The sequence below is a fragment of the Vicia villosa genome, linkage group LG6 (assembly GCF_029867415.1).
Source record: "Vicia villosa cultivar HV-30 ecotype Madison, WI linkage group LG6, Vvil1.0, whole genome shotgun sequence".
NCBI lineage: Eukaryota > Viridiplantae > Streptophyta > Magnoliopsida > Fabales > Fabaceae > Vicia > Vicia villosa.
In genome coordinates this window covers 101,436,304-101,450,054 of record NC_081185.1, presented here as the reverse complement: position 1 = coordinate 101,450,054, position 13,751 = coordinate 101,436,304, and the positions used below count along the sequence as shown (strand labels likewise).

General features: G+C 33.2%; 2 protein-coding genes across 2 annotated transcripts; one reads left to right on the top strand and one right to left on the bottom strand.

Annotated features, from left to right (window-relative positions):
* The first annotated feature begins 1,295 nt into the window (after positions 1-1,295).
* On the top strand, positions 1,296-3,334 carry LOC131609420 (uncharacterized). Its single transcript, XM_058881114.1, has 2 exons — positions 1,296-1,517; positions 1,632-3,334. Exons 1-2 carry the CDS (start codon positions 1,495-1,497, stop codon positions 3,130-3,132), a joined length of 1,524 nt encoding a protein of 507 aa, XP_058737097.1. The 5' UTR covers positions 1,296-1,494; the 3' UTR covers positions 3,133-3,334.
* Positions 3,335-3,809: 475 nt separating this feature from the next.
* On the bottom strand, positions 3,810-12,339 carry LOC131614237 (protein DETOXIFICATION 44, chloroplastic). The gene is made up of 14 exons (XM_058885853.1): positions 12,321-12,339; positions 10,336-10,726; positions 10,049-10,173; positions 9,759-9,917; positions 9,501-9,634; positions 8,571-8,706; positions 7,720-7,816; positions 7,512-7,612; positions 6,840-7,003; positions 5,838-5,909; positions 5,617-5,733; positions 4,909-5,004; positions 4,666-4,787; positions 3,810-4,363 (listed from the first exon to the last, which is right to left on the bottom strand). Exons 1-14 carry the CDS (start codon positions 12,337-12,339, stop codon positions 4,303-4,305), a joined length of 1,794 nt encoding a protein of 597 aa, XP_058741836.1. The 3' UTR covers positions 3,810-4,302.
* Positions 12,340-13,751: the final 1,412 nt, after the last annotated feature.

The following is a 13,751-nucleotide window of genomic DNA, read 5'->3' as shown; positions in this document are numbered from 1 at the left end:
TTCCATGAAAAGAAAATGTAAATATGAAATTGAGTTTTGGAAAGTGCGGTAGCTTATCTAGTTACTATCACTGTTCCAAAATTAAAATTTATATTTTATTCTCTATGTTAAGAATTTTATTTTATTTTTAAAATGTTTGTTATGTTCTAAAATTATTACTTATTATTCTATTTTTTTAAAGTAATATAAAATGTGTACACACTAAAAAAATTCATATATTTATAATTGTAATGTGTACTTAGTTAGAAGGATTGTTTTAGATATACTAATCAATATTTTAGATTTTATCTAAATAATTATTGAAATAATAGTAATATTTTAACTATTTTAAAATTAAATGTATTTTTTAGCTCAAAATGTATTGTTTACAATTATGGATCTGTTTTTTTAGCTTTTAAAAATTAGTTTTTTTTTTATATATTTTTAAAAATGAATTTTAAGTAAACTTTTTTAAAATAGAAATTATTTAAATATTTTATAAATTCAAAAATTAATTTTAACACCCAATAACATAAAAATACATTGTTAAAGATTAAAATACAATTAAAATTATATAATTTTTACAAAAATTAAATCTCAAAATTTTTGAAAAGTTTAAATTATGTTATGAAATATTAAAATTAAAAAGTTATATAGGAATATCTAACATAATATTTTTTGAGCTAATTAAAATTTTAATTTTTTATTAGTTTTTTTAAATAAATTATTTATAAATTAAAAATATATTATATAAAAAAATATTTTTTTAAAAATGTTGAAACAAATGGACCAATGTCTGGACACGAGAGAGTATATATCCAAATATTAAAACTAATATTCTTTTCTACTTTATATATTTTTTTATTTCTTCAAACAAAAAATATTAATAATATTTTTTCTATATAAATTAAATTCATATTTAATGATATGTTGTATGGAAAGAGTATATATCAATCCAAATATTAAATCAAATATTTTTTTTCTCCTTCATATAGTTTTCTTTTATATAATTGCTATATATACAACTAAAAAAACAAATGAATCAAAGATATGCTTTGAAAAAATACAAGAATCAGCCAGAAACAAAAACTGTTAGCTGCAACCAGCATCACCAAATAGAGAGCAAGCCCTTCACAGTGAAGAAAGCTCTTGACAGGCTGCCACCAATGAAACAACGACTGCCACGTGTCCCAACCCTAGAAGCTCATCAGCCTATGCATTATATTCTCAAAATGGATGAAGTCATGTCATCAATCATATCCAAAATCTATGTTTCCTTTTGTAGAAAGGTCACTGTTATAAAAATAACACAAATACTAAATTGATCACTTCAACATTTTTTTCTTAGTTTTCAAGTCAAGAGTGACGTTTGAGATGACGCTTTCATGCAACTATAGTTCAATATACAAATCATAAAACCTCTTTTAAACCCTTAAGAAAAACACAAACTCTATTACTATAGATAAAAACACAAGAAGGAACTTAGTTGTATGCTCCTTCAGTAACAGAAAGCGTATGAAGATTGAAACTGTTTCTGGGTCAGCTTCTCTCTTCTAAATTCTTGATTTGTTTTCTTTGTGAATTTGCTTGAGTTTTTTTTAAGAAACTAATAGAAAACTAACAAAATTTTGTTGTTTATTTGATGGCTGCAGAGAAAGGAAATCACGCAAGAGACGCAGTGGCGGAAGAAGGGATTCAGTGGAAGATACTCTTGAGAAGTGGAAGAAATACAACAAGCAGCAACAGCAAAAACTTGGTTGTGGAGATAATGGAGCTGAAAAGATTCATAAAGCTCCAGCAAAAGGTTCGAGAAAAGGGTGCATGAGAGGTAAAGGTGGTCCTCAGAATTCAGATTGCAATTTCAGAGGAGTTAGACAGAGGATTTGGGGTAAATGGGTGGCTGAGATTCGCGAGCCGATCAATGGTAAACATGTTGGTGAGAAAGCAAATAGGCTTTGGCTTGGTACTTTCTCTACAGCACATGAAGCTGCTCTTGCTTATGATAAAGCAGCTAAGGCTATGTATGGACCTAGTGCTCGTTTGAACTTTCCTAATGGATTGCCACCTTCATCATCAAGTGGTGGTTCAGGTTCTATTGATTCATTGAAGGGTGAGGAGGATCTTGCAAAAGCTGAAGAGTTGGAGGGTAATCTTCATCAGTATGATAAAGAGAATAAGATTCTTGCTAAAAAATTTGTTGCTGATGGCGACTCAGTAGAGGAATTGAAGGAAGGGATAATAGCTGGTACTGTCCAATGTAAAACCAACAAGAGATGTAAGAAAACTGTTCATCAAGAGTCCTACAAGAATGTTAAATCAGAAACACGTGTAGAAAATGAACTGCCAGAGAGTGAATCAGAGAAGGTTTTGGAGAATTCTGACATGGGTGGAGAGTGTTATCATGTACAGAAAGAGTCTATAGATTCAGCCATGAACTCGGGATCTTCTGATAGAGCGGAAAATGGGATTCTGGTGAAGAGTGAAGAAACAAGTAGAGGATCAGTTGAGGATTTGAAATCCTTTGAGTTGAACTGCAACAACAATTTCTTTGGAAACCTGCACAATATGCTTCCAGATTTCAATCCAATACCAGATTCTGAGAGTTTTAACATCAGAACCGAGGCTTCCCTTGTAAAGAGACATAAGAAGGAAGTAATTGGACATTTCTTAAGCCATGATCAGTCACAAAATGAGCAAAGTAAAAATGGACATTTTGATGGGATGAAAAATGAGCTTAAGGGATTGGAATGCAAGCTGAGAGGCCAATCTATTGATTGCAATAATTATGAGGCTCAGAGATTACCTTGCGTGCAGGGAGTTCATTTGTTTGGTGGTGCCAGTGTTGGACCAACCGATAGAATGTCCCAAGTTGAGGCTTTGAACAACAATACTAATAAAAGCACTAATTTAAAAGAGAGAGGAAACAATGGAAGTGCACCTTATGGATTTAGTTCAGGGCCAAGTAGGAAGTTGAGTGATCTTTCTCAACAGCTGCAGAAATTGGGTGGTTACTTGCCTGAAAATTGGAATAATATGCAGTTTGCAGATCTTGAAGTTGGTTATGATTATAGTTTCTTGAAACCTGATTATGATTTTGGCTTACTAGAAGAGAAGAAGTTACTAGATATATGTTTTTCACATATAGGATCTTAAGGTGGATCTTAAGGTTTCTTGCTGTTTACATGGTTTTTTATTTTTCACTTTGGTGGGTTTATTTGTAGCAGGGTCTTTTTTTCCCACCTCAGTGATTTAAATAATACCATGTTTCTGCTTTCTATTCAGCATCTCAGTCATGTAAAGATGCTTTGTGTACTATGAATTTTCCATTGAATTATAATTATAACTATGAATATGATACTCTTTTGTACTTTTTTCTCTGTGTACTATGAATTTTTCATTGAATTATAATTATAACTATGAATATGATACTCTTTTGTACTTTTTTCTGTGTACTATGAATTTTTCATTGAATTATAATTTTAACTATGATACCCTTTTGTACTTTTTGGAATACACTTTTTTACATGAAACTCTGCCAACCCATAAATATGAACTTCATGTACCCTTTGGTTTCTAAAGTGATGGTTTCTAAAGTGGTCTCTAAAATAATAAGAACTCTAATTACTTTGGTTGTCTAAAGCCTCCTAGTTTATCATTTCCCTATAAAGGAGCATATCACATGACATGGTATAAGGATTCATGTAAGCAATTGATGTACCACATGGCCTTATACATGCAGAGTTATGACTAGTTACTATGTGACAGCAGTTATTCAGTTACACACTATTAGTGATAGCTCACAAAAGAATCAAATTATGAAGACACAAGAATGATTTGTGAAGAAATTAACATATTTAAATATCTATTTACAGACATCTTACTAAATAATATATTTCCTAAAGAAAAGAAACTAAGACTCTCTAACCAATTGGTCAGTGAAGATTAAATAGACAAAACTGATTTTTTTCCTAGAAAGACTTTATATTTATATAAAATATAGAAGAAATTACAGAGCACATGCCATTACCCGACACGTAGCTCTAAGATGCAGAGCTTCCTTCAGCAATGAAAATTGCAAAATACCATAAAGTTACAAGATTTGACTTCTATGCTGCATGCAAGTCATTAAACGATTTTCTCCATCCCTGTGCTCATTTAGCCATTCAAATTCTCTCCTTGTTCCAGAAAGACTTCGGCATTTGATTTTCAGCAATTTCTGCCACATTTTAATAATATATTAGTCCAGTACTGCTACTGGACTGTCATTGAGTTGAGTGCCGGGATTTAGCAGGAGAGGCTACAAAGCCTGTATCCATGTGAAAATCAGTCTTCTGCTCCATCTTTATACCATATCACATCCCATGGGCCACTTTTGCTGCTTAATCTTAAAAAAATGAAAATACATATTATCTCTATCAAAATCTTCTCATGTAATCAAACAAGTATATCCTGCTTTCCCCCATACTCAGTAGGATAGATAAAGACAGAAGAAAAAAAAACTAATGATCAAGATTCAAGACATCATGTCAAATTCCATTTAAACCAATGTCTCCCAAGATTCAAGACATCATGACAAATTCCATTTAAACCAATGTCACCCGTATCATTCAACCATTGCTAGTTGTGCAGGGATCCAAATATGAATAGTACAATGCATTACCCGTAAAACTAAAATATGCACTTTACCTCCAAACTCCAGCTAGAACACGCAACGCCATGAAGAGAAACAATCCTGCCCAGATTCCAGGAAGTCCAACTACTGGAGCGGTAACCAGCATGAAAATTGAAGAAATTAATCCAACCAGCACCTATCCTTGCAAAAGCCAAACAAAATAAGTAAGAAAGAGGGAGTAGAAAAGAAACCCAGTTAAGAGGATAAAACAACTTGAAATGTTTAAGCATCTAATAATCATTAAAGTAGGTAATTACCATCGAGTAAGCAGCATATTCAAAGTCTGATACCCCATAGTAAATCCCATCAATAACAAATGCCAAAGCATTCACTGGTTGAGATCCAGCAACAAACTGCACATATGGGTAAGTTTCAGATACTTCAAACAACATTGCTCTTCAAGCAGGGTATGATTCTGTTAGACCTTTTATAAAAAATATTTATAAGAGGAGAAGGAGAAACTAATGTGGGCAGTAGGCAGTTATTTATTTTTATTAGCACTTACTGTTTTTTAATAATTAATAATTACTAGCAATTATGTAATAGTGTGTATATATGTATTATGTTTCTGTTGAGATCTTTTCTCCAGAGAATATTCAATAAACTTCAATTCTTATTCAGTAAATACATTTTTTACACCAGTTTCTATTAGATTCATCAATCTTGTTGACGGTGGAAGACCATAAATCTTCCACATAAACACGCCATTGCAGCCTATGGCACCGCCATGGCTGGCATTCCCTCATAAATTTCCTATGGCGGTTGTCCAAAAATCTCCCTCGTCACGGCGGTGACATGGTAGCCATTTAACAACACTTGGATTCATTCATATAAAATGAATAACAATCTGAATCTAAACATAAAAACTAAAAAGTCATCCAACTTAAGTTCATTTCAACTAATAGCCTGCGGCAATCAAGCAGCTATAGAAAGTAATTCTCAACAAAAAAATTGTGATTTCTTACCCATAAACCTGACCGAGTAACATCCAGAACTTCTGAATCTGAGCTAAATAAAGTAGAAAATGCTCCAAACCCAAAAAATAAGATCATCGATAAAGTGATTCCAGCTCCTAAACCAATCTGATAGAAATGTAGAACAAAAGGAGAGCAAAAGAATTATGAATCAGTGTATATCCTAATCTGATAATAAAGGGAAGCAGATTATGGGGATAACAACCAGTAACCTGTATCACTCTATATATGACGAGGCGTGCTTGCTCGTAATTTCCCAGTGAGTAACTACTGGCAAGAAGAGCCTGCAACATAAATGCATAACATGTCACAAAGTTTCTGTCAAAAGTTTCTGTCAAATACATTGCACCCATTAATAATTTCAAACAGTTTGTTTATGCCAGATTTCTAAATAATAGGAATTCCACTATTGGTAGACTTTGTAGCATCTCTATCATTTTAAAAAGTATAATACACAATCAATTCTTTCAAAACTTGTCATTTTCCAACTATTTTTTTTAATAATAAGAATATTGGAACTCTTTGCTAATGTCATTTTAGTATCTCGTGGAATGGAAAAATATGGATTTTGTCATGCAATAAGGGACAGTATTTTCAGCAATGCTAAGGAAGTTGGATTACTTTTCTCTTGTCAGCAAATATTTCAAAGTTGATGATACCCAATTTGTTTGATTTAAAGGCCATGGGGAGCCCTTTAATATTCAACACATTGCACTTCATCATTATAAAACTGTATTTTTCTGGATTCATGTGGTTTGCAAACTGGACGAGCTAAACTACCTATGCTATATGCTTTGATAATTAAATTGGTATGTGTTAAAGAGTCTCACATCGGACAATATGTGGCCTAAACATATGTTTATAAGTAGGTGCAATCTTCACCTTACAAACTTGTTTTGCAGGGTTGAGTTAGTCTTAAACCACAATTCTAAGATGATATCAAAGCTGGGTTAAAGATCCGTTGAGCCACATGCTATCAAATTTCTGCTATCGGATCATCTACCATTTATATCCACACACCAAATCCATAGTGTTGGGCGTGAGCGGGGTGTTAAGAGTCCCACATCGGACAATATATGGTCTGAACATATGTTTTAAGGTTGTTATAAGTTTTTGGAGGTCTAGTATAGGTTAAACACATTTCAACTGTGGCAAAACAAATAGAGGTCATATTTATCCATAGTTTAACCGTGACAATTACAGTATGATCCAACCTGACCAGCTAGTGCCAGAGCATCGGTGAGCAAAGAAATAGACAGCCAAACTTGCATGCAAATTTCATGGCCTGCCATAGGTATAGGGCCCTGATTAGCTGCCAGAGATGTTGTGAGTGTCATAGTTATAAACACAGCCAAAGTCCTGGCAATTAGAAGACCGCCTAAAAAATGCAATGATAAAAGTAAAAATTAGTCTGCATTACTCTTTACCTGGCATGTCTCTTCTGTCAAGAAATAGTTGTTAACCAAATAAAAAAATTTCAAGCCAATGAAATTTTGTTAAAAATGCAGAAGTATGCATAATCATAATTCATACATCAACAACAAAAGTTTTTCCCGTTAGATGAGGTGGGTAACAAGGATTACATGATGTGATAATTTCATATCATATATCATGTTCAGTACTATTTAAGCATATAATCACCAAAAGCCAAAAGTTATGTTATTCACTCACATACTTGTATTTAATTGATTCATTTTAAAGATAAGACAATATTGAGATACTCAGTGAATAAAATTTAAAATCCACTTTCAAGCACAGTTGAAGTGTGTCTAGGAAAAATTCAAAGATATAATGCTAATGCTATTCAATAACTTTCCAATAAACTCTCATGATTTCATTATCATTACTAATTTCTTTGAAATTCAACTAAATTGAAAAGCATGTACCAGATTTCAAATAGCTGAAAAATTTTGTCCCGTCAAAGTCAAAAGGGATTAGCAGCACTTTGCCATTCAAATTCCATAGAAGAATGAAAGCGATCAAATATCTGGTGAACAAAAAGAAAAATTATGTTAAAAGCAGAAGATCACATGAATTAAAAGGACATGTGCAAAATGCACATATAGTATTAAGTTTACCGCACTCCTGACATACTCAGATATCACTGTAGCAATTGCAGCACCACTAATGCCAAGACCACAAAGAAATATTAATATTGGATCCAGTATGACATTAAGAAAGTTTCCAGCACCTGGAATGTCAAGATAAGCTTTTGTCATTTATAAATCCAGAAAATCTTTTACCTAGAATTGCACCCCTATTTCTCCATATTAGCACTGGGAGGGCTGCAGGGAGTATTTTGCAGAGTATAAACATGTAAAAACAAGAAATTGGCAGCTCGTAGAGCGGTATAGTAGTAAAAAGTTATAGAAAATCAACAGGGAAATCACAGATATAAACTAAGAAAAAAGTCACACAAATTGGTAGAGGATCTGTTTCTTATTCTACGGAGAGAAAAAAAGTACAATAAGAAATTGTCAGAAGGTTTTCACAGGTAATAAGCTATTTGATTTGCTCAATCCCCAGTTTATTCATTATTCCTTATAGTAAAATTGTGTTGAGCCTGCATTTAATATAGTAGGCTAAGAAGGTCTTTACCATGAATTTGAGATGTTCAAATGATCCTATTGTTGACAAAGTTAAAATTTTCTTAAAAGTATAAAAAGCAAATGTTATGGTTTCAGCAATTATGTCAGCTATGCAATATTCATTACATATTTTCCATGGATCATCTCTGCCAAGGATACTTGTTTATAATTTAAATTTACAAAATCTGCACAATTTTGTCTCTTTTATTTATTTATACATATTTCAGAGGTGTGCTTAAGTGTTCATTTTTGGATAAATAGAACAATTTAAAGGCTATAAGTGATTGTAACTGGAGTCAACTGTATGCAACTTATAAGTAAATGGAGAGAAAGAAAGAAAGCTGCTGCAATACTTGCCAACGGCATATAGAGGCGTCTTTGTATCCTTAAATCCACGAAAAGTGCCTTGTGCAGCTAATGCAATCACAATTGGTAGAGCACCAAAAGCCCTCAATGTAAGAAAAAGCTCAGCGGGTCCTCGTATCGGGGAGTCCTGTACAGCATACGAAGTAAATTCATTTATATAAAATTGACATACCCATGAAGAGCAATATAAACTTTTTTCTCTTTTTTATAACCTCAAACCAACAATAAAGCAACAAAAGGCCAGGATATATTTCTTTTGATGCATAGCATAGAACTGATAACTGATGAATGTGATGCCTAACAGTAAATTTCTAATGATTGCTAACATTTCACGAATTGGTTACAATATGAATAATTAACTGTCAGGCCACAACTACACAATGCAATTAGACTTGAAAACTTTGCAAATTTTTTACAAAACTTAAAGTTATGCAGGAGAACCATTTCCAATACAAATAAAAAAGCTCTGTTTAAAATAAAACACAATTTTACACCTAATTTCATTTTTTTCATCTCAATATTTCCACGTTTCATGAAAATCGAAACAATTATGCACCACAATAGATCATAAAATGATGGGGAGAGAAAAAATCATTTGTAAGCAAGTTATTACATGTTTATGAGCAAAATCAAATTAAATTCAAAATATCACTGTCAATTAAGATAGATTTTTGTTGTAGCTCTACCTCTTCAGTCTCCGCACAAGTTGCACATAGACAGTTAGAACTAATCTGGTTAAATAACTGTGCATCTAGTATTTACAAACAGCAATTTTTATTTATTTATTTTCAATTTCTTTGTTTTGGGTTGGAGAGATTGTCTTCCTGGTAAGTTACAGACATGGAAGAAATTCGAACATGAAGAAGTAGAATACAAATACTCGGCAATATATGGATAAATAATGAGCTTTGACATACATACAGCAGCTATACCCATGATAGTCATAAGAGAGCCGGAGCCGAGTGAAAGCGCTACAGTTTCAGCAATTCCAAGAGCTGCAGCAAGTGCTAAAGAAGTAGATACTGAAGAAAGGAGCTTCTTGCGTTGGAAAATGCCTGAGAAATTTACCATAACTACATGAGACCAAAACTATCCGACCCAACCATGTCCATGAAAACTAGACTTCCTACCAAAAAAACTGTGAAACCAACCCATTCCCATTCATGAAAATTTTCATACCATTTTCGTCGGTTCCACCAGAATCTTCCTCCTTTCCAATCAGCGCTTGCTCCTCGGCAACAAAGGATGTAGTAATATTAAGTAGAGGAACATTGAATACTTTTGACACTAGATTAAACACAGAAGCTGAAACCCCAACTGCGGCGAGTTCAACCGCTCCTGCATAATGTAACTAATTAATAAAAAAAATTCCGCAACAACAACTCTAAAACAAACAAACAAATCCATACAAAATCCGATCATCATCATCATGAAAACTAAAATAATTAAATTAATTTCCACTAAAGTACCTATATGTCCAACAAAAGCTGTGTCGATCAATGATGCAATTGGATCAGCTGCTAATGCAACAGCAGCAGGCAGAGCAATGGACAGCATATCCATTCCAAGTTCATCAAATTTAAACCAACCATTTCTGTTCAGTATTCAGTGATCAGAACCGAATAATCAATCATAAAAACCCTAATAACGAAACTAAGCACATAACTTAAATAGTATAAATGTATAATCATTAATCAATTTCAGAATCACAACTATGCATGAACAAAGCATTGGAGAAGAATTCATCAAAAGGTACCTGAAGTTAGGAAGTAGAGAAGGGGGTTTAGGTTTAGGGGGTAGAGTGTCAACAGAATCATCGTCAGTGATGATGGGATTGTTGTTGTGAGGAGGAGAAGCTCTGAGTGAAAGACGAAGTCGAAGAGGAGGAGGGGTTATGGTTAGTGTTGTTGTTGGAGATTTAAAATTCAATGGTGTTGGGGATTTGAGAGAGGAAATGCAATTGCAAAGAAAATGCGTAGAAGAAGAAGACGCCATTGTTAATTTGGGAGGGAGCATGAAATGAGAAGAATGAATATCTAAGTTAGAGTGACAATTGACAAAGCAGAGCCAAACAAACCATAACCGTATATTTACTTTTTCTATTATTTGTTTTTTTTTTTCTCGATTTTCAACGGATACGTGTATTTCTTTGGCTCGTAAATAAAAATCATGATAAATATCTATATCGTTGGTGGGTTATTGTGTTAAGCCTCGTGGATATATTGAGAAAGCAAAACAATATAAAAGAGAGAGAGGGAGATCTCAAGTCTAGAAAATTTAATGAAACATATTTTCAATTTTGTAGAAGTTTTTTTTTCTAATAATGCAAATAGAAATAGATTTTAAAATGGTTAGATAATTATAAGTGAGACTCATGTTTTCAAAAAAAGTCAGAACATGAATTCCTTTTTCTATGAGATGTGAAATGATGTTTAATGTTTATGTGAAAAAAGAAAAGAAAAAGGTCATACAAAATATTTCAATTGTTTCTTACTTGTGAAGATATCAAAGATGGTTTATGGAAATCTTACACTTCAATACTTCAATTCATAGTTTCGGTCAATCCTTATCCATTATAATCTCCATGGCTCTAAAGACAACAAAGAATTCGACGGAGGTAGGAAAATGTCCGTATGACTTGATCAACAAAGGCTAAGATAAAGTTACCATGGTTATCTCGAAAGATTCCACCACAACCAACTGAAAGGAGATTATGGTTGTATGCAGTATGCACTATCACATTTGCATTTTATCCAATCAAGAGGAGGAGGATGCCATAAAACTTCTACAATTTGAGGAGTTTTTGGAGGCTTAATGGGGATGTTAAAAGCCTTGATGATTTTGAAATCATCCAAGGAGAAAGATGAAACGGTGGAAGACTTAGTTCTAGTCAGAAGCAACTGAACTTTTATCTTGTCAATGGCCTACTTGACATCTTGAGACTTATTTCTAAATCTTTCTCAATTCCTAGCTTTCCAAAGATTGTTGATGATGTAAGTAATTGCAACTTTTAGAATTAAACAACATTGTTTTGACCTATTAGTAGTACAAATAGTCCACCAATCTTTTAAATTATTATTAAAAAGGTTGGATATCTTGACTGTGTTGTAAAACCAAAGCCATAGTTTCTTGGCAAAAGGGCAATAAAAAAAAAGATGGTGAGAAGTTTCCTCATCCTTTTTGCAAATATTGCACATTATGGCCAAGTTGCAACCTATGTGTCTTAACTTGTCATCAGTAGGGACTTTGTCCATCATTAGCTTCCATATGAACATAGACTTGGAAAGAGGTATATCATTAGACAAAATAGTCTTGGTCCAATATTGAGGAATGAATGGAGCTTCGAAATGGTATGCTTCTTTCAGGTTTAGAGAGCTCGAGTGTGACAAGGGCCAAATGATGATATCTTCAAAATTAATATTGTGCAAAACGAATTGGTGAATTCTTTGAAGAAGAAAAAGGAATATTATGCTTCAATTATGAGGAAAATCCCAACAACTATATGAAATGAATTTTGAGACTTTAGATTGAATAGAGGTGCCTTCGCTTTGAAGTAATTCCAAATTGGTTTCCTGGATGAGAGGAGGCCCACATCAAGTATCCTGTCAGAACTTGATGAAGGTACCACTTCTAAGAGACCATGAAGAATGATTTTATGGTGGTATACTAAGGTTTGATGTTGAACCAAAAAGATAAAAAGATATGATGTTTAATTATGCCATAAGATTTGAAATTTCTTACTTTGAGGATTGTAGCCCATGACTCCTAGCTAGTTATCAGATCCCATCCAAGCTTTATATTAGATGCCTCATTAAGTCTCATAAGGGATTTCAAACCTATGAAATTCTTAGATGCTTTCTCTCAATATCTTTCAATAATGCAACAAGCCAAGAATAACATGTGATAGTATGGGTGAGCATGCTCTGAATGATAGATTTAACCAACAAAACTTTTTCAACCATTAAGAGAGTAGAGCCCTTCCAAGCAACCATTTTGGAAATGATTTTATCTATAATATGTCGTAAATATAATGCCTTAACCCTTCCATGAAAATAGGAACTCCAAGGTAATTGAAGGGTAAGAATCCTCTAGAGAAACATGTCATGGTGAGAATCTGAAACAACCTAGCAGAAGGAATGGAACCTAAATAGATAGAAGATTTGGATGTATTGACTCTCTACCCATATTCAAGTGAATACATATTGAAAAGATTGATGAGGACTTGGATGTTAGAAATCTTTCCTTTGCATAAAATTAAGATGCCATCTGAGTACATGACATGTGAGGGGATATCATTTTCTTTGCTACTTTTGATAAGCTTTAGGGAGCCATCCTCAACATGTTTACCGATAGTTATACTTAAAACTTCTTTTGCAAAGAAAAATAGGAGAGGAGATAGCGGATCTCCTTGACTGACTCCTTTTGTGCAGTTATAGAAACCATGATGAACACCATATATGGATACATAAAGGAATGATGAGGCTAGCATGGTTTGTATCCAATTGTCGAAAATTGTATTGAAACCAAATTTTTTGAGAACCTATAGAAGAAACTCCTAACTTACTGTTTCAAAATCCTTTTCTATGTGTGTTTTAAGGGCCAGGTTCCCACCAAAAGCTTTTTTTATCCAGGTGATTTATGGCTTCTAAAGCAAGAAAAATGCAGTCTTTTATGCATCTACCTTAAATAAATCATCTTTGCTCCAAGGAAATCAGAGATGGCATGAAGGTAGTCACTCTATCTCTAATGATCTTCGATATAACTCTGAACTTCAAACTCGCCAAAACAATTTGCTAGAACTTGTCCATTGTGTCAACTTCCTTGAATTTAGGCAGCAGAATTATAGTGTTGGAGTTATACTTAGGTAGAATCCAACCAGTTTTGAAGAACTAAAGAACTGCATTACAAACATAATTATTGATAATAGGCCAATAGGTGTGGTAGAACACTCCTCCAAGGCCATCAGGACCAGTATCATTGTCTTTTCTAAGATTGAAGATTTCCTCTTGATCTCCTCTTAAGAAGGAATCTTAGTGATGGATTGGTTCATGTTAGTGTCCATTAGTGAAATAATCACCTCATCCATCACAGATAAATCTTGAGGAAAATATACAAGAAAATGTTAGTAAAATATGTAACAACATGGTTTACCAACTGTGACATCACATATTA

Bases quoted from the DNA above. Each gene is read 5' to 3' on its own strand.
- LOC131609420 (XM_058881114.1), top strand. From the start codon at position 1,495: ATGAAGATTGAAACTGTTTCTGG. The intron at 1,518-1,631 runs GTCAGCTTCTCT...TGATGGCTGCAG, and splicing joins AAGATTGAAACTGTTTCTGG to AGAAAGGAAATCACGCAAGA.
- LOC131614237 (XM_058885853.1), bottom strand. The intron at 9,635-9,758 runs GTATGAAAATTT...TAAATTTCTCAG, and splicing joins TGGTGGAACCGACGAAAATG to GCATTTTCCAACGCAAGAAG. The intron at 4,364-4,665 runs GTAAAGTGCATA...CATTTTTTTAAG, and splicing joins GTTCTAGCTGGAGTTTGGAG to ATTAAGCAGCAAAAGTGGCC.